The 20,986-nt window shown below is 31.8% G+C and overlaps 1 protein-coding gene across 14 annotated transcripts in view; it reads left to right on the plus strand.

Annotated features, from left to right (window-relative positions):
- LOC126733567 (arginine-glutamic acid dipeptide repeats protein-like) overlaps positions 1-20,986 on the plus strand; it is a 140,113-nt gene that overhangs the window by 30,151 nt on the left and 88,976 nt on the right. For 12 of the 14 annotated variants that reach the window (XR_007659764.1, XR_007659763.1, XM_050436919.1 and 9 more), the window contains exons 2-6: positions 5,234-5,363; positions 10,666-10,751; positions 14,253-14,409; positions 14,513-14,692; positions 14,769-14,907. Coding sequence is in view for 12 of the 14 variants with exons in the window: in XM_050436919.1 (XP_050292876.1) it covers positions 5,304-5,363; positions 10,666-10,751; positions 14,253-14,409; positions 14,513-14,692; positions 14,769-14,907 (622 nt within the window). In the remaining 2 variants the exon portion in view is untranslated. The remainder of the gene's footprint in view (positions 1-5,233; positions 5,364-10,665; positions 10,752-14,252; positions 14,410-14,512; positions 14,693-14,768; positions 14,908-20,986) is intronic. The other 2 variants (XM_050436915.1, XM_050436914.1) reach the window with 2 other exon arrangements.

Genomic DNA, 20,986 nt, shown 5'->3' on the forward strand with positions numbered 1-20,986 from the left:
AACTGGGTAATCAAACTCCTCCTCGGGAACCAATTGATGATCAAATTAAATTAAACGCAAATAGATTTATAACCCCGGTAGAAATTCGCCAGTTTCCTAAAGCTGAGAAAAGGGACATCCAAAGGTAGACGAAAGGGAAAAAACATGATACCCACCGAAAAACATGAGCTGGAAGAAAGACAGGCTAAAAAACAATACCTTAAAGCTCAATAGATCTACAGAAAAAGAAAAGTGTAAAGCGAAAGATTCAGGACAGTGATGAAGATGATGAAGAATGGCATTCTGATGCATCATCTGAACATCTTCAACCTGAAGTGGATCCAAGAGTGGCTCCCACAGCATTTGAAGATCTGTTAACATTTCCAGAGGTTGAGGATTATGTTCTGGTTGAATTTAAACCAGAAAACACAAAATCAAAGCCTGTTTACTACATAGGAAAGGTGCTTTCGTGTGTTACTGAGACAAATGAGGCGAATATTAGTTTTATGAGAAAATGCCAAAAGACTGATTCAAAATTTTACTTTCCCATTATCCCAGACATTGCCACAATACCAGTTAAGAACGTTAAAATGATTTTACCAAGACCCCTTAATTACGGTCATACTAAGCGACAAAATTATTTTTTTTCGTTTGAATTAAACTTTAATTTAATGAATATATGTTAATCTTATTTTAAGACATGTTTTCTTACTTTAAAAATTAAAGTAAGCTTAAAGCCACAATTTCCTTTGATGTTCTGTTTAAAATCAAAATTGAAATAAATTAAGTTGGAGTTTTTATTTTGTTTTAATCACTAATATTCGGGCATTTATTACATATAGTGTCTTACTGTTACCCATGCTGGGGTAACATTGAGATAAATGACAACTGAATTTTATGTGTCAAATTCAGAGATCTTAAAACAGGTACTGCTAAATTCTATACATATTGTGTTAATAAAAGGATGTAAAAATACAGCCATTAAAAAATTTTGTTTATACATTTATTAGTAAAAAGAAAAAAAAGTGTCTCACTGTTACCCAGTTTCCCCTACTAGTAATGGTAACTTTCGATTTTTTAAGTAGATAATGTACAACGTTATATATGAGGTTTGACTTTATAAATATGACTACACCATAATCCATCAATATGATAGTTTTTGTGAATTTTTAAATGTAATATATTTAAGTGTTTTATTTGATAACATTTTACCATTATTTAACTCACAAGATACGCTTTCCTGTTGTACCTCATTAACTAGTGATTCTAAATTTTGTAATATCACAAGTTCATATTGTTCAAGAGCCTAGTCTATTTTTGACCTCACTATTCAACAGGTACTGATATGAAGGACATTCTGTGTCAGTTGTTTTTTCACTTTTACTTATGTTGTAGTTTATTTTCTATTTATTATTTGCCGCAACACGATTTGCCTACTTTTCATACTGCTCTGGACAGTCGTTTATATAATGTTCTTCTGAGCGATGTTCGGATATGTGTTTATTTCGACATTTTTCGGTTTTATGGTAATTGTGTTGAGCACTTAAAGCAGCTTAGTATATAGTTAAATCTTCATGTCCGATATGGCTGCCATTCAAGATATATTTTGTTTGTACCTAAACGTATTTTTTTAAAATTAGGATGCTGAACGTTCATCAAAAAGCACAGATCCTGCGATTCGTTTTTCAGGTTTTTCCCTGTATAGGATATTTTAAAAATTTCATTATATCCTTTAAACTCGTTTTGTTCCCTAATGGATTTCATTATTCTTTGTTCATCAATATCGCCGTGATAGCCTATTATTTTGAACCTTGGTAGCCTCAAAATAGTTATTCGAACATCATAATCTTTTTATTTATTTGATGCTTCCCTTAAAATCTCAATATCTGTCTTATTGGTGCAATTTATAAGAAATACCATTTTTTGTACTTCTAGTGTTCCTGATACTTATTTTTAAATCTGTTGTATGAATTGTCTTTTTAACCTCAGCTTCCGTCTTTTGTAGAGATTGTTGCTGTTTTGGTGTTAAAATAATACTATGCAGGTTTACTTGATTGTTCTTAGACGTTGTCTGACCTCTTTCGATAATTTGACTATATGTGCATTTGGTACCTATACTGTCTACATGAGCGCTTTCTATCTTTAATTTTTTTTTGTTTAATAAGGCAATTCTTCCCTGGCTTGAATAATATGTTTGTCTTCTCAAATTGCTGCTCAAATTTCTTACACTTTTTACAGATGAATTTAAGAATTCTACTCTCCTTAAGTTCCAAAACGTTAACCTCAGCTGAAGTAAGATTTCCTCAAGATTTACAGTACTTTCTCCTGTAAATATCACAGCAAAATAATGGATCTACCAAAATCTATGCATACGTCGTAGTCCATTTTACACTTAGAACATTGCAAGGCTAGAATAATTAGTAAACAACAACTTTGTTTGAGTTCAACATGTGCACAGGGGCAAGAGGGGTGTTTTGTTTACAAATATTTATCGATTCTCTGTTGTCAAGTTTATACGCATTTTCAAAAGAGGAAATTTTCAGCTTTATATAAACACATATCATAATGTTAATTTAACTAACTTATTGATATTACATTTTGAATTACAAATAAAAAGTAGAAATTAAAATATGTTATTCTAAGCGCAAAAATTAAATCTTCAAAGCAAAAAAAAATATTAATATTATTATTCCTAAAACCGCACTTCTAAAAAAATTGAAATGACAACTCCGCAGGCAAAAGCTGATGTCATCTTGACAAACGGCTTTGTGTTTACATTCGGCATTACATTTCTTTTAGGTTCTGCGTGAAAAAGGAAAAACATTGGGTCATTTCAGTGTTTTTGTGAATTATTACGACAGTAAAGACTTGTGCCGTTTATGCGGCACCATGGGAAAAATGCGAATTTAAGCCGATCTTTTCACAAGTAAATATCGATATTTACTTGTCATAACATTATATCAAGGGACAACCGTCGTCATAAACATAGAATAATTAAAACTTAATCTATTGATAATAAATATTTTTTGACGACGTCACTGGTAAAGATTACTTGCGTCGGTGGAATCAACAATGCTATTGAGCGGCGTTGCGATGTTGTTGCCTTTTTCTTTATATAAGTTATTTACATTCATTTAACTTTGAATGTTGACTATACTAATGGTATCGTTTCGCACCTATCAAAATTAGTGAGTAATTTTTATGATATTATAAAGTGTTTTTTTTTGCCACTTCTACTTAAGCATTTCGCATTATTGCATCAAAGATGTTGCAAGCAAACAAACTGCCCATAGTTCCACGGCAATGCTAATTCTAGCGTTTCAATGTTCTAAGATTTAACATCACAATTTTGAAATAATTCTACAAAATTTTGCACAATTACAGTTCATCACTGTGCCCTGACTCTCGGAATGTTTTTCAATATAAATAAACTTTTTATTCACGGTATATTTGTTATAATCTTTGCAATCTTATAACAAAGTTTTTAAATTTTTATTACAGCATTATACGCTGCACTCTTAACTGTATAGATTGGTATTAATCTTATTTAATTTAGGCACAAAAAAGTTAAAAAATTTAAGGAAAATCGACGGAGGAAAAACGTTCGCGGCAATTAGTTCTCAGTTTGTTTGAATAAAATATAAAGTGAATCATAGACCTCTTCAATCATTAATTTATTGATCTTTTATCCACTTGTTTTAAATTATTGTAACGTTCGGTGAAATGATCTTCACTCTTATTAAATACGATTGGATCCGCCTTTGGTCACATTTTCTACGGACCCTTTTTCGGATTTGCACGGGAGATCGGCCTCCCCCTCTTTTAAAGCGGCAAAACAAAGCGATACTCGGGGCTAAAGCTCACCGAAACGGCTTGTCGTAAATAACCCATAAAAGCGTGCCTTATTTCATCTTTACAACCGCAAATCGATATGCGAGGGAGAGAAAGGGCATAAAACAGATTATTACTAGGCTAGGGGACATAATAGGGATAACCTTGTTGAAGTTAATTTCGCTTCTTTCTTTATCGCTTAAAAACGTTCGAAGAATGAGGTTTAGGTGTTTTGGGGTTTATCTCTTTTCTACGTTGTTTTTAAGTAATTTTAACTAAATAATCATAATCACAATAATTAACTAAATCATCACAAAGCAACGTTGAGTACATTGCACCATTTTGGTGCTTATGAGGAAAAAAAATAATAAAAGAACACGATTTTATTGCTAATCGAACTAAAAAATAAAAAATAATTTTTAATTACAAAAAGTTTTTATTAAAGTAGTAGAAGGTCGGATAATCAATTATAATTAATTACCTCAAATAAAAGTCATAATAAAATTTAGGTTATTAACAGAATACCTAATTCAAACCAAGTAAAAAGCTTGGGAATACCATACTGCGACAAACTTTTCTTAATTTTTGGCCATTGCGGACTTTCTCGGCAATTAAATTATTTTCTGAATAAGCAGCTCTTCTTCGTTTTTTAGTGAAATCCATGGCTTGTTTTTAATCTTTAACCTAAATTAGGGAAAAATTATCCAAAAAATTATGTGTACGAATACTGGAAACAGTATCAAAAACGAAAAATCCCATTGGTCGGACACAAACATGTGTGCATTTTTTTGCATAACATGGTTTAAAAGTGTCCGTTCAGTGGCCTCTACAAACCAAGATGGTATTTTTCATTATTAATAAAAAGAAACGCCAAGACATATTATATTATGTCACTTGCTTTTGACTTGGTCTGCTAGGTATGAGACCATTTCGACAGCGCTGCACACTTTAGAGCAAGACTTGACCCTTGACTTGACCTTAACACTTGATCTTGTTAAAAGGAAGTTATTAGACCATGAAATGAAGAAATGAACTCACAAATATCCAAATCATCCGAGAAACACCGTATAGCATACAGTCCACAGAGAAAGTGGGAAAATACAGGCAGCAAGTCATGTACAGAAGAAGCAAGATTGCTTTTCTTTTGGCTGTAGTACATGCAAGAGATGTGAGCTTGGGATTTTAGTTGTTTTTGATCATTTCATTTTTTATAGACTGTTAAGTTTTTATATACTGTTAAATTAAGCTACCTAAATACTATGTAGTTGTTAGTTTTTTTTTAGTTTGTCTCTTTTGTATAATTACTTCTTAATCTGTCAACCATAAGTAGCGTTATTATTAGGAATTTCTTGTTACACAATGTTTGGTGAATAAATTATTAACCCCGGTGATTTAATTAATAATATTTTTATCCTTTTTTCAGCAATCCTCCACTAACTGATCTTCTAGTAGCAGCCAACTTCTAGGGAGTGAGCTACCCCCAATAAACAACCATGGCACAAACCCAGGGCGAAATAAGGGTGGGTCCAGGAAACCAGGTAAAAGACATTTATGTACGTACAGACTGAGAAAACGAACACACGGTAACCACAAAATTGTTGCTTTTTTTTGTTCTTATCTAGTTTCAACATTAGCTCGAGAAACTAAGTATTTTTTTTCTCTCTTTAGACGTTGATTTTTAACGCTCTCAGTATTTATTGAGTTTAACCGTATCTATAATATGGGGGATATTATATGTAAATAATAATTGGCATGAGATGCACGTGTACAACGGGTGGACAAAATTAGCATGGTAGTCAAAATTTTCTTAATTTTTATTATTGGCTTTGGGACGAAGAAAAACGGCACCGGCACGAAGAAACGTACTTAACACGACTGTATCATTCGACCGGGCCGTTTAAACTGTGTGTTTCGTAGATCTATTTTAGGTTTAGTATTTGGATTTAATGTTATTTTATGTTTTATATAGGGTGGCCACTATCGTCTATAATATTGCGCTCTTAATTAAACCACTATTTATAACTCTGGGTAAAAATGTTACTAAACGCTCTTGAAGACCATATACATTAATCTACAATTTTTATCTCTAGACATTTTTTCATTAAACCGATATGAACCATTATTTTTAAAGAAATTTCTTAACATAGCAAAAAACCTGCTAGGAAAGAATTCGAAGATGTTTGCACCCACCCCCGGTACAGAACTTTCGGCGGCCATCTTGGATAATCACGTCAACTGGTTGGCGGAGCTTAGCTGTGACACGACTATCACGTGCTCCTTTGCGCTTACTTCGACCACGTGATGTCTGGAAATTGACAGGAGGCGTGGCCTTCAGGTGTTAACTACAGGGGTTATTTAGAAAGCACTGGTTTAAAATATTTATCTATTATGGGAAGCAAAACAATTTTTTTTTATTATTGTATTCTTCCAGGCAGTTGAATTTAAGGAAGTACTTCCACATTGACAAACTTAGTAGCTGCAGGTGAGAGAAGCTGTTCTATGTTGATAATCTGGCATCAAACACCACTATTGAATAGATAAAAGATCATATTGAAAGGAGTGATGTTCAAATTACTGTGAGCCAATAAATGTCAAGGTTAGAAAATTCATATGAAGAACAGGAAATATTTACTAATAATCATAGAAATTTCATAGGGCCTGGAAGAAGACAATGAACACTCCCTTTAAAATGATGATATTCTGTATGTGAATTTGCAAAGTTTTCTTGCTAATAAAGATTAAATTTTTATAAAGATGTTTAACTGTAATGCCAAAATTGTTATATTGAGGGAAGCAAGATGTACCTAGAACAGGCATACATACCTACAGATGTAAGTCGAATTCAAGATAAAGAGGTGGTATCTTTGTTCTATTGGTAAATATGTGGAAGTTAAGAATTCCTGGATTCTGTATATATATCAGTACAAACATATGGGAATACATGGCAAACAGGATCAGTCTCCCACCTCAAGTAATGCTATTTTTCTACAAAAACTGGAAGAAATCTTTAAGATTATTTTAACTGTAGTATCTGTGTTATATTGGTGATTTTAATATTTGTGGTATGCATGAAGATTCTTTCTGTACAGAAAGATTTAAAAACATAGCAAATAGTAATGGAATAGAGCAAAAAGTCAAAAATTACTCAAGATTAAGACTGAGAATGACCTTAAACAGCCATTTTTTAATTGATTAAGTATTAGGAAAAACAGATTCATTACAGATCATAGTAGATCATGTACCTAAGCTATCTGTCATCATGTGGTGATTGGATGAATCAGTTTTTAATGACTGTTGAATTGCACCTGGGATACTAAGAATTTTGATATTGACTTTTCAAGTAATATTTTCAATAATTGAAAAATGTTTAAGATAAAAATTTTCCTGTTATAGAAAAATTTAGCAAAGAAAAACTTGTGCCATGGCATATGAACATGAATTACAAACTAAAGCTAGAGAAAAAAAAATGAATGAAGAAAATAATAAAAAAAAATTTGGGTCTGTAATAGGTATATGCAATGTTTGATGTTTCCTTATCAACGATTTTTGAAATATTGCAAAGAATGTATGTTGCTGAGCATAGTTTTTTTGATATGATGTCAATATGGCTTTCAAAGGTCAACTTTGCATCTAGAGTAACTCCTAATAATTTGATTGTTTCAGGGTTTTCTGGGATGTTATTTTTTTTAAAGAGAACATCATCGTTTCAGTTTTTATTCAAATTAATATTTAAAAGATTTGACAGAAACCAATCTCAGTATGCCAGGCCATTTCAATTCTTGCTTCTTCTATAGATTTAGATTTTATAGAAAAGTTGTTATCGTCAGAAAATTCTACAATAAAATTCTCCATAGGGTAGAAACAGCAAAGGTCTCAAAATTGATTCCTGGAAAACATTATTCCGCATAACCCTTTTTTCAGAGCGTTCACCCATTTATTTCTGCGATCTGAATGGTAACCACACAACAACCTTAAACTTAGTTCATCCAATCCATAGTACCTAAGTTTTTCGTCCAGGATATCGTGTGGATACGCAGTCGAAGGCCTTGGAGAGGTTGAACCAACAATCTACTCCTCTTCAAAACCTATATTGTTGGGTAGTGGATTTGTCTTTTCTAAAACCAAATTGCCCCTCTAGCAGCAGATCATTCCCTTCAGAGTATGTATACAGTTAATCCTTCAAAAAGGCCTCAAACATTCTTGAAAATACAGATATTGGTTAATAGGTCTGTAATTTGATGAAGATGCTTGTCCCTACTTTTAAAGATGAGAACTGTTCTGTTATTTTTAAATTCTTTGGGATAGATAGATTTATTGAAGACTATTGTAAGTGGATCACTAAGTCAAGCACCGAGCGCTTGTATCAGCACAACTTTCAAGTCATAAAAATCTATACTGTGTTTCTTTTTTAGGTTGTTTAATGCTCTATGAGCCTCTTATTGAGTTACCTCATGGACAGTCAATTTTATGTTAAATAGAAGGAATTAATGACTATAAGGCCAATGAATTTACCAGGTTTTCTGCTATATTTGAAAAGAATTAATTACAGTCATTTGGGTCTAATCTAGGGTTAGAATTGGTATTTATGGAGTGTTTTTTTAAATCTCTAAGATGCTTTGGCTATGTTGTCTGAATTTATGCCATTTGGTCATGTGGTCAGACAGATCTGGGTCAACAACATTTACAGACATTTTTAAAGTTTACAACCAATAATCAAGGTGACAAATGCAGACCACGTTTCTAAATTCCGGCTAGATATCATGCTCTGCCATGTTTCGAGAAGGTTCTGTAAAAAGCAGTTTTTGACGAAATATTGAATTACTTTAATTCTAATAAATTATTTGTGGGTAATTAATGTGGATTTAGAAAAGGTTACTTAAGTTGATGAGGGAAATTATGTTGTTGGAATATTCTTTAACTTTAGAAGATTTTAGAACCAATTTAATTTTTAGAGCATCTAGGGGAAAAGAGGTCACAATTTACAGGATTAGAAAATACTGACTTAACAGTCACTTAACAAATACTGAAAAAACAAAATAACTTTGGCATTATATTAAATAAATAAATAAATAAATATGCCTTTATATTTCGGAAATAAAAAATTAAATAACAATTAGAAATGCGGCGAGATCTAGCCTATGGCTTCTCTATCTAACCGCACACTTAAAAATAGTACTTCAAAATTATATATATATATAAGTTCAAACTATAATTAAGCTTATAAAACAAAACGATCCTACACAGACATAATCATATCATACATTTAATCAAGTAATATAGTTAACTTTTGTTGAAAAAAAGAAAAAACATGATTTTCGTAAAATACCATTAAACTACTATTAAAATGGAGTTTGGCAGATTTTTTGAAGGAAGCAAGTGAGTGCTTACACTTCAGATCATGAGGCAACAACGCATTAAAAATTTTAACACCGGTATAGCTAAATGAGGCTTGAAATTTGCTAGTTGGGACAAACATTTTTAGAATGACGCATATCACGACCATGAATGCTACTGCAGCTTACCAGCTTTTCATACAAGTACCTGGGGACTCTACTGTGGACAGTTTTATAAATGAGACTGGCCATATAAACTTTGAATCGTTCTTCCAGCCTTAGCCATTGAGATACGATAAATAATGTTGTTACATGGTCATTAGGTGCATTACTTTTTATTATTTATATAAATGATATCAATTTTATTAAAAGAATAGAGTTTCTTAATTTATTTGCAGATGATACCCTAACATCATGTAACAGAAAAGACCTGGAGGAAGTAATAGCGAAAATTAGATAATTACATAATAAAGATTTAATGAGTTCCTAAAAATTAACACACTTATATAAAATGTAGAAAAAACAAAAGCAATATTGGTCAATATAAAACCTAAGCTTGATAAACTTAACATTAAGTCATATAAATTGGAAATTGATTATTGAAGAGAATCGAATGGGTTGAACAGATAAAAGTATATCTTGGCTTTGAAATTGACAATGTATTCAATTTAAAAGAATATTTTGAGTTTATTAAAAATAAAATAAACAGAAAACCTTAAGCTCTAAAATTTCTCACATTTTCTACAAGAGTTACATTATCAAAAAAATATGATTCAAATTCATTTTGATTATTGCGCATGTATAGTATTTGATGTCATAAAAAAAAACATTAATTCTTTACAACTACTGTGTAATAGAGGGATAAGAATGGCGCTGAGGTGCAAAGGGTATAGGCCCATAAGGGTGTAAGTTTTGATATTAATGATAGTAAAACAACGTTTATACTTTTTAATAATGATTTTTATTTACAAACTAAGGAAAGGTTTGCTTCCTGATATTTTAATGAATTCGTCACCCTCTAAAATGAGATTCAAAATTACTTTACAAGGAACAGAAATAATTATCATATAGTTAGAACTAGATACGCATCTACAATGCGTATATACAATACACGAATTAATAAAAAATATATTGTTAATGAGACTATGCAAATTATGATTTTGGTCTAGTGGTTTTTTTATTTATTATTATATTAGTGTGATATAAACTTTAATGCTTTAAACACTGTTTTAAGTAAGTTTGTTAAATTAAATTGGTTAAATATAATAGATTTAATTAGCTCTTTTTGTATCAGAGTTTCCTTTTTCAATATTCGGAAATAAAAAAAAAAAAGATCTTCATGCGTGTTTTAGTTAAAAAAACAGTTTTTAATAGTGGCGACCGTATATAGCACTTCTGTGGGTATATTAGTATAAAACTGTACAGAGTGGACATTTTTCCTTATATAGCTTTTGGTATTTATAGGGAAATTTACTAACTAACCAAACAGGTTTATTTTCTAATCCAATCATGAATAATTTAGGCTCGACTACCTGAGTACAGACCTGGAGTGCCCCCCGAGCAGCTATCCCCGGATCCAGAAGATACACATATCAGAGAGGAATTAAGGCAAGCCAAAGTCAAAATATGCTTTATTTACATAACCGTATATAAAATTCAAGCCTTGTTATATTATATAACATAAAATTATATATATGAATAAAATAGATACCTAAGTGCTAAAATGTATCTACAGTTAAGTAGTCATCAACCTGACAAATACAAGAAACTTTTTAGTGACGATTCTAAACTTTTGTAATTATTAAGCTAGCTGATACTGAGTGGCAAATGATTAAAAAGTTTTTTGCTATTGTAATTGATCCCATTGCTATTGTAGCCGACCTCGATTCTCAAATTTCTTACAGCATAACAACCTGATAAGACTAGAGCGGACATTACCCATATAAAACTCAAACCTTAAGCTGTTGTCAATTTAAATTCCCCAAAATTTGCACTCATATAAGTGTTTAATTTGAGGGCCCCTGTAGCAACATTTTTAATATTACTTCTAAAATTTAAATAGAGATACTTGTTTTTGCAATATTAAATGTCAAGTCGTTAGTATCATACTAAAGTTTAACACTCCTAAGCTCATCATCAATCATTTGCTTCAAAGTGACAAGATGTACAAGACCTTCCTATTGTCAGCAAACGCTGTCTAAGAACTATATTTTAGCACACCAGACAGGTCACTGACATAGAGCGGAAATAATAAAGAGACTAACACGGAACCTTGTGGAACACCAGAATTAATGTTCAAATAATTAGAGTTGGTGTTTTTGTTTGTATAAAGGGCCTGAAATCTATCCTTAAAATAAGATTAAAACCACTGCAGAGATTTCCCTCTAAAGCCATATAAACCCAACTTTCTTCATCTATCAATCGGAGGCTTTAGAGACATCACAAAACACAACAGAAGCACAATCTCCCCCATTAATGCTAAAGATATAGTTTTTCAAGAACCTGAAAAATAGCACTTTCAGATTCCAGGAAGCTGAACTGTGAAGTAGTAAGAATATTAGGGAGGTTAAAATATTGTAACATTTATATCTTTCATAAGCATCTCAACTATTTTTGTAAAGGATGACAAAAGAGATATAAGTCTATAGTTTGAAGGGATTTTCCAATTTTTTTCCTTTGAAGAGTAGAATAACAGACTTCCTTCTTCTTGAACAACACTTATAAGTTCCTCTGGAGTAACAGGTCGAAAATAAGCTTCCAGCCTTACCATCAAGCCAATGAAGTGGGTCCACTGAGACTTGTGTAAGATTGCAAGCAAGTATGTCACTAAGCCTTACTTTTTTCTCTAGCTTTTATATTTACAATTGGAAAAGTACTTTCCAGAAATTGCTGCAACTGAGACTGAGAATGAAACGAATAGAGTCACAAAGATCTATTGCGAAAGCTGCTTCAATTTTACATGATCAATAACTTCCTAAACTTAGAGAAATTACTGCTTGATAGACGACCCTTGAAGTGTTTCCCTTTTTTAATACCCAGGTTTAGGTTTTGTAACCTTTTTTTTTGTAAATTTTAAATTTTGACAAACAACTACACAACGACCTGACAATAATGCATGTTCTACCAAACAAAGAACATTTTGACTCGAAATTAGTGCAGAGGTAGTCCAAAACTTTTGCAACAGAAAACTTATAGAGCTCGAGTCTTTCACCCGCCAGTGTCAATGAAGCATATGATGGAAGATTTGCTAATACAGTCTCCAGTTTAGCAATAAATACTGAACTTCAGCATTAGGTGACTGATAGGCACACAACAAAAACACAAATTTCAAAATCCATTTCTTGGCAAATATGATTTTTTAGCAACATTTCGAAAATTTCTTAAACTTTGAAAATCCTGTCTACACATTATCATAGTACTTCCATTATTACATATTAACCTACAGAATTTGGATACTATGGTATAGTTTAAAATTAATAATTGGTTCATCAATGCTCTGTAAGGACTATAATTTATTTATTTAGAAAACAGCCCAATAGTAAATAAGGCTGGTAAAGCATTACATGAATCAATTAAGTATAATAATAATTAATCCAAAGTACGGTGGCAGTATAATTATATGAATTACATAAGTAAATGGTATAAGCACATTGTGACAAAGAAACAGTATACATAAGATTTATAACAAATCTTCAACTGTTCAAATAAATCTCAAGTAAGGCCGACTCAGATCAATTTGGTTTGCAACCTTATTAAATACTGAGCAGACTCCATACACTGGTGACAGTTCCATCAGTGTATGGAGATTTTCAGTGTCAGGTAGGAAACAATTGACACACAGTTACACCACCTATCAACTTATACAAAAACGAACTTATACAATAACAAATTGAGCGTAATTGTCGGCGCTTGAGAAGACTTTGAAAGTGAAATCTTTGTAGTAGTTATTCACTGTCTGGCCCTCTTGGGTGGTAAAAACTAGACCCTCTTTAAATACCAGGTACTTCAAAAATGTCACCTATATTTTTCAAAATATAGGTGACCAAATAACAGAGTTAATCTGCAGTCTACTCCTAACTAAAGAGTTAAAAACAGAGCTGTAAAGCGTTGACATTGTTAAAAATTTCAGAAAGAAAGCATAATAAACCCTATCATCTGCCTTGCACCAGAGACTACCAGACGGAGTCTTAATGTAGTCGTCGAAAGAAAGTTGATCACCAAGTAATACTCCCAAATCTCGTGCAATATGTATATGATATGATATATATCACCGAACACTTATAGACATCGAACAACCATCCAAAGCCTATTCTGAACACGTAATTTCTGAACAGCGTCTAAAGTACATTTCAGTCTCATGCAATTTTCAATTCTCGTAAGTCTCCGCGGTCAAGTACAATTTTAAATTAACCAAGAATAGCAAGGGTACAAGATTGCTGCCCTGTGGCATCGATTTATATCCATTTTACTGAACAAACTGTCTATAACCAAGCAAATAAGGTCTAAAAAATATGAAAATTGTTTGATATATCAAGTCTTGAGTTTTTTAAGTAGTATATCGTGGTCAGTATTATCAAACGCCCTAGAGACGTCAGTAAACACCACATGCACCTAACCCTTTCTATCCAAAATAGTTCCCAGTATCCTTTTAGTGACCCTAGTGACTTGTTTCTTGCTAAATATCGGGATAGTGATAATCTCGGGAGAATCTATGTTTTCCAAATAAGCTTCAAGTTTGCCAGTCCGGATAGGTTGACAATTTAAAACAAGGGACTGGCAATTAATATCATTTAAGCTTGTTTTATTTTGACTTATCCTGCTCTGATTTACAAAAGGACTGTCATTTGAAGATGCATTAGAATCAGAAGAGTCCTATTGCCCATCAAGTAGATAACCCTTGTCAGTTTGGACATGTATAACTCTCAAATACAATATTTCTTAACAACATGACATTGAATGAACTGAATGACGATACCTAAAGTTAATGTTTGTCAGATATAATTGTGATACTACTTCTATGCATATTTGAAAAAGAAGATAAAGAGTTCTATTTAACTTTAATCCATTGATTGTATTGTAATTAATAATCCATGATTTATTTTTCTGCAGGTGGGTTCCCGCAATGACAATGGACTCGGATCTTCTTATGTACCTGCGTGCCGCCCGAAGTATGGCAGCATTTGCCGGGATGTGCGACGGCGGTTGTCCAGAAGATGGCGCTAATGCCGCTTCGAGAGATGATACCACTATTAACGCACTGGATGTGGTCAGTGATATTCTTTTATTAAGTTTGTCGGGGAAATTTCATACTAAGATTAGTCAATATCCACTGTATAAATTCATATATAATTACCTTTGTTTTCTTAAAGCTACATGACTCAGGATATGACCCAGGCCGAGCCCTTCAGGCCCTAGTAAAATGTCCGGTGCCAAAAGGTATCGATAAGAAATGGAGCGAAGAGGAAACGAAACGTTTCGTAAAAGGTCTAAGGCAGTTCGGCAAGAACTTTTTCCGTATTAGGAAGGACCTGTTGCCCCATAGGGATACAGTAAGTCTTATCTTGGTCAAATCCAACAACAGGTTGGCCGGGTCAGTGTAAAGTATTCATTTAAACACTTTTTAAGCCCGAACTAGTAGAGTTTTACTACTTGTGGAAAAAGACACCGGGAGCGAATAACAATCGGCCGCACAGGAGGAGGAGGCAGGGCTCCTTACGGCGTATACGTAACACGAGGAATAGCAGGGGAGGTACGACGGCGGGAGGTAAGTTGTGGTTAAATCAGGATATAGGGCTGGCTTTAAGAAATGTCTTTTTTACATCTTTGATGCTCACGTTTATTAATTGGTTTTTTTTTTGTTCGGGTTTATGGAGGAGGGTGAACGAAGCTACATTGTGGTTTTTGAGTCAATAACATTATATTAATAGATTAGCCTAGGAAAATGAGTTTGAAATATCCATGTTTTGACCATTCTATTAAGTTCAACTTTATTATATCCGCAAATAGATTGAGATTAACAAGAATTATTTGGTCACCCCCGGTATATAAATTTCTGCGGCCATCTTGGACAGCCACGTCAAATTGTGGAAGGAGCCTAGTTTTGACAGAACCGTAACGTGATGGTTTGTTTATCAATATTTAGTCGATCACGTGATGTTTGTCAATTCAACGGAGGCGTCGCTTTCGGATGATTATTACAAGGGTTATTTAAAAAGTACTGGTCGTAGGTATTTTAACTTTTTGGAATGAAAATTGTACTTTTTTTTGTAAATAATCTTATGTAATTAGTGGTTTCGTCCATGCAGTTAAAAATTTATATAGTTTTTGAATTTTCCAATTTCCTGGAAGAAAAAAATACTTTAAATATAATTTCTTGTTATGTACTTTCTGTTGGGAATTACAATGAAACTTAAAACCTGCCTAGTATTGGAAATTTGAAAACCACGCCCCACAGTAGCGGGACTAACATCTGTTTGAATTAAAGTACCGATTTGAATATCACTTTACGCTAAAAGATACTTTAATAGTAATACATAAGTAAGGTTTAATCGAAATAGAAACATAGTGATATATATTTACAGCGCGACACAATTCAGCGCATTAAAACCTTCCAGGCGAAATTAAAAATTTAGGATTAATATATATGTCTGCATTTCTATCTATTTAAGGAGTAATTAAAAAGATAACCTGTTCTATCACAATAGATAGAACGAACCTATACGTAAACAACCTATTGGATATTTGTAAATCAAGTATATGAAAGAACATTAATTACATGGAATGTAATTAATGTTAGGATGGCGCCCCCCACACTATTCGCGAACAATACGAGATTACCTTACCAACATTTTTCCAAATAGATGGATTGGAATGGGGGTTTTATTGAATGGCCAGCAAGGTCGCCAGATTTAACCCCATTAGATTTTTATCTATAGGGTTATCTAAAATCTAAAGTTTATTTTGATAAACCTGAAAGTTTAGAAGAATTAAAAAATAGAACTAGAGCCGAAATACAACAAATCCGGCCTCGAACATTAATTATTACAAGAATTTGAATATCAACTTGGTTACTGTCAGGAAGGTAATGGTCAACAATTTGAACATTTATTTTAATTTTTTTGTTTTGGTTTTTTATAAACTATTCCAAAAATTCATGGTTATTTATAAAAAATTTAATCGCAAATTTCCTAATTAATATTGAGGTTAGGTATAGGATATGGTATACAAAATATACTTAAAATTTTATACAGAATTAAAAAATTAAATGAAAAATGGGCGTTGGGTTTCTATTTAAAAAAATTAAGTTGATAGTCGTAGCTCATTTTTAGTCCACTCTGTATACATGAATTCATCATCAAAAAAATCGCACAAAAAATAAAAATTAACCTGTCCGAGCGTTTTTTTTTCGAATACACCCCTGAATTTTAAATGAATTTGTTCCAACTTGCGCGTCCTTACTGTATAAATCTTCTTAGTAAATCTAATAACAGATATTATGAACAACATTTTGCTTACATATAATTCAAAATATATTGTCTCTCTTCTGACTTGTTCAGTTGATTTGAAATTGCCTCATTAACTTTTTTATCATTAGGTCGAATAAGAGAATAAGAATAATGCTCTTCCGGGCAGTTCAAAAGAACCTTCAGCTGAGTTATGATAAAAATTTAATGACTTTAAATTTTTTGCTTCAACTATGTCTGGAAAATATACATAATTCCCTTTTTCAAGGCATGTCAACAAAAATAAGGAGTTCCTTTAATAGATTACAAATAAAACGTTTTCCATCTTTTTCAGGTAGTTTAAAAGAGACTTTAACTGATTTATGATAGAAATATTAAATACCTTCTGAGCGTTTTCTATAACCGTCTAGAAAAAGTAAAGATATCTTTTTTTCAGGTATTTAAGAAAAATTAAGAAATGGCTTGAGCTACTTAAAAATAATAATTTTTTTTTATCTCTTTTAGCCAGCTTTAACCTTAAAAATGTATTTTCCAAACTTTAACTACCTATAAATAAAAAAAAATTCATTCCTTCTAAGCAGCTAAAAAAGGAAAAATAAGAAATCGACTTAACTGGATGGAACTTCGATATTATGATATCTCTTCCAAGCAGTTGAAAAAAGCATAACCAACAACTGTCTATGACTAGTAAACATTTTTTCCAGACAGTCCAAGTCATTTTTCAATTCTGTTAGGTAGCTTAAAAAGGGAATTACAATTTTTCTTCAACTACCTGGAAATAACTGTGTCAACGTGACTGTTTCATGAAAGAAATATTAAATACCTTTTAGGTATTTTCTTCAACTGCCTGGAAGAAGTAAAAAATGCTTTTTTTCCGGGCATTCATTTCAGGCAAAATCGATTATAGTAAAAATCATGTCACACGTTAAAAGGCATATATTACCGAAATTTCAATTAAGTCGTCTACGATTTAATTGGTCTACAATACAACGTAGACGAAGTGGGAGGATTAACCAAAAAATCCTATTGATGTTTTCCGAAAACTAGGTACTGAAATACGAAAATTGGAAACTTACCACAAAAGGCGACTTAGATTATGTAAATTTCCGATACAGATACTCGCATATTTAAAGTTTACGAAAAAATTGACGGTTTGTGACATCGTAATCGAATAAGGAACTATTGTATACAGTAGACACTGATATTGCTTGTTTGGTAAACATTTATGTAAAATTTAAGAAAAATGTGCGATTAAGATTCACACGGCCCCATTTTTAATAACCGATTATAAAAAGGAATTAGTTAAATTAGCTTTAGGAGAAAATATACCTAAAATATTATTAATATATTTGACAATTTCTGATGTATTAATTAATGTTTTCGACCAGGCAGTTGAAAATCATATAATTTTCTTAAGTTCCCATTTTCCATCCATTCCAGAACCATCATTTATTTATTAAGTGGGTTGTAAAATGGGGATCGGAACATACAAGAAACCCTAAATCTGTCATTGACTATATACTAGTGTCTATATATACAAGTGTTAACTTTTTTTATTATTTTAAATAGAATACCCTACTTATTAATTAATTTTTGGATTCTATATTAAATTCTAAATACATTTAATGTATAATACCCTATAACAATCTTAAACTGTTTTTGAAATATCAACAATTAAAAATCAAAATTTTAGAAAATTTTATCAGGCTGTAAAATCTAACTTGGAGAAATACGGGTTGCCCTTTCCTATCTTAGTATTTTATAAGCTATCGTTAAACAATAACTTTAGATTTAACTGAAGACTAAATTTAAAAAAAAAAACAATTTTCTAGTTTAAATATGTCAAGCAAGTAACGCCCTTTTTTAATAAAGAATTGTAATAGAAACTTTGATACAAAGCAAAATTATTTAATTAAATGTTCAAAATGCTTTCCTTGCACTTCCAAGGACAATACGCAAAGTTGAAATAAAATTTGTCAATAACGTTTTGAATCATTTCTTGTGTAATTTGGCCAGCTTCATTTATTATGCGTTGTTTTGTCCTCTATATTTTCAGGTTTAGTGACAAATATACTCTATTTTCGGCTACTCAAATGACCTAATCTAAAGGAGAAATTCTATGGTACCCTTCTGCCTATCCATCTATGTATTTGAAAAAGTAGAATTTAAATAATTACTCTCGACTATAGTGCGGAGAAGCTCCATCTTGAGTTACTTATTTTGTTGGGTATTATGTCACATATACCCATGTAAACTTACTTGATTTTTACACTAGTAAAAATCAAACTCATATACGCTCAAATATTGAAAAGAGTCTAGAAGAATAATTTCAGATATTTTGAATTCTTGAATTTCGATTTATGTATTAGTTAGGTATATTAGGGCATATTTTGACTTATAAAGTAATATTAAAATAACTCTATTTCTTTTATGTTTTTTGTTTGGCTATAGATTGAATTTTTAATTATAAATAATTGTTAGCAACTTAAATACATATTTCTTCTTGCGTTTCAAACTAATAATTTAAAAAAAAATTAATGACGTTTGTAAAAAGTGAAATCATAAAAAATTATATTTTTTATATTTCTTTTATCTTCTAAATTGATGTTTACTATAAGTGACGTAATACCCAACAAAATAAGTAACTCATTTTGTATTTGTCATTAACAATACAGATTTTACTTAGAGCTCCATATTGTTGAAATCATACTTGTCTGTAGTTTGGACCGGTCAAACGTCTAATTTTAGTAACAATGCGGTTTCGAAGCATTTCTTAATTCAATAATTCAATAATAATTCAATTTCTAATTCAATAATTTATAGAGGCCAGGTTTCCCTCAATAAAGTACCGGCCAATTATGTGGATTCCAAATATCGCAGCCCACACATTAACTTTTTGGAAATACTGGGTACGCACTTCCCGCATCTAGTGTGGATTTTCATTGGTTCAAGTACCTGCAATTTTGGTGGTTTAAAATGCCATAAAGCATAAACGTAGCGTCATCCAAAAACACAATATTATTTAATAAGTTCTGATGTTGGTTTTGCCATGATTGTTTCACAAAGTTCGACCCTCTTGTCAAAATCATCTTCCAAAAGTTCTTGCACCAAATGAATTTTATGAGAACGGAATTTATTTTGTTTTAAAATTCCTTCAACCGATAATTTAGGCATGCCGGTTTCTTTAGCGGTTTTTTGCAACGAACTGTGGAGATTTTCAACGAAACATTGTAACTTCCAAACTTCTTTCATCATTTGTTGAGGATTTAGGTCGACCAGATCTAGGCCTTTCTTTAATGCTACCAGTTTCGTCGAACCCTTTTACTATTTTCTGAGCAGTTGATAAAGTAATTGGATTTCGATTTGGAAATAAATGAATTAATAAATTAGCGACCTCTTCGTATGGTCTAAAACGTTCTCCATAACCCCTTAAGCTTAATTCTTTCTCTTTGATTAAATTGAGCCATTTCGAACAATATTGAACTTAGCGACGAAGTCAAATCTATTAATCAAAGTCAAAGTGTCCCACCAACTGTGTAAAACCAACTAAATAAACTGTGACACAAAGAAGTACTGTTGATATTTCGAAAATAAATCAAGATTACATATAGGGTGTTATACTTGAAATGTGTTCAGAATTTATCATAGAATCCAAAAATGCATTAATTAATGGGGTGTTTTAATTGAAATAATAAAGTTGGCAGCTGACCGGTCTTAACGCGGCCTGTATATTTTTCAGAAATCTAAGAACATGCAAAAAAATAAAAGAGAATTGACGTGTTCCAGCGTTTTTCAACCAGGTAATTTACATGCAAAAGGTATTTTTCCAGACTTTTTGGACACACTGTATAGCTGGAAGGAGATTATATTGAAAAATTTCAAAACTTTTATATTTTCTTTATTGGGTTAGTTATGTTCTTTTGGGACCACCCTCATACTTCCTAAGTGTCAAATAACGCCTTGGTTCTTACTATTATGTACCACTTATACATGGATATTCCTACGATTCCTTATAACGAAATATGATTAAAATTAACCCAATTAGGTACTAACCAGTTAAGTTTAATTCTTTTTTGGTAGCATTTACTAAACACTTGTAAATAATAACAGTTTTGAATATTTGGTGCATGCCTTTTTTTGGTAGCTTAGCGAGAGGGGTGTGTATACTTTTGTTGGTGAATTTTCACCTTACGCAAAGATATCGGCCCCGCAGTAATAAATATGAGCATCAAAGGTTCTTACTAAAAGTCAAACAAAATTATTTTTTAAGCCACCCCTATAAAATATACAGGACCACAACTTCACCACACACACACACACATTTTTCTTATTTCCATTCTGAGTATGGCGGTAGTGTTTTTGTGTAGTACCTGTATATTT

Source organism: Anthonomus grandis, chromosome 2, assembly GCF_022605725.1.
Source record: "Anthonomus grandis grandis chromosome 2, icAntGran1.3, whole genome shotgun sequence".
In the NCBI taxonomy this organism is placed as follows: Eukaryota; Metazoa; Arthropoda; class Insecta; order Coleoptera; family Curculionidae; genus Anthonomus; species Anthonomus grandis.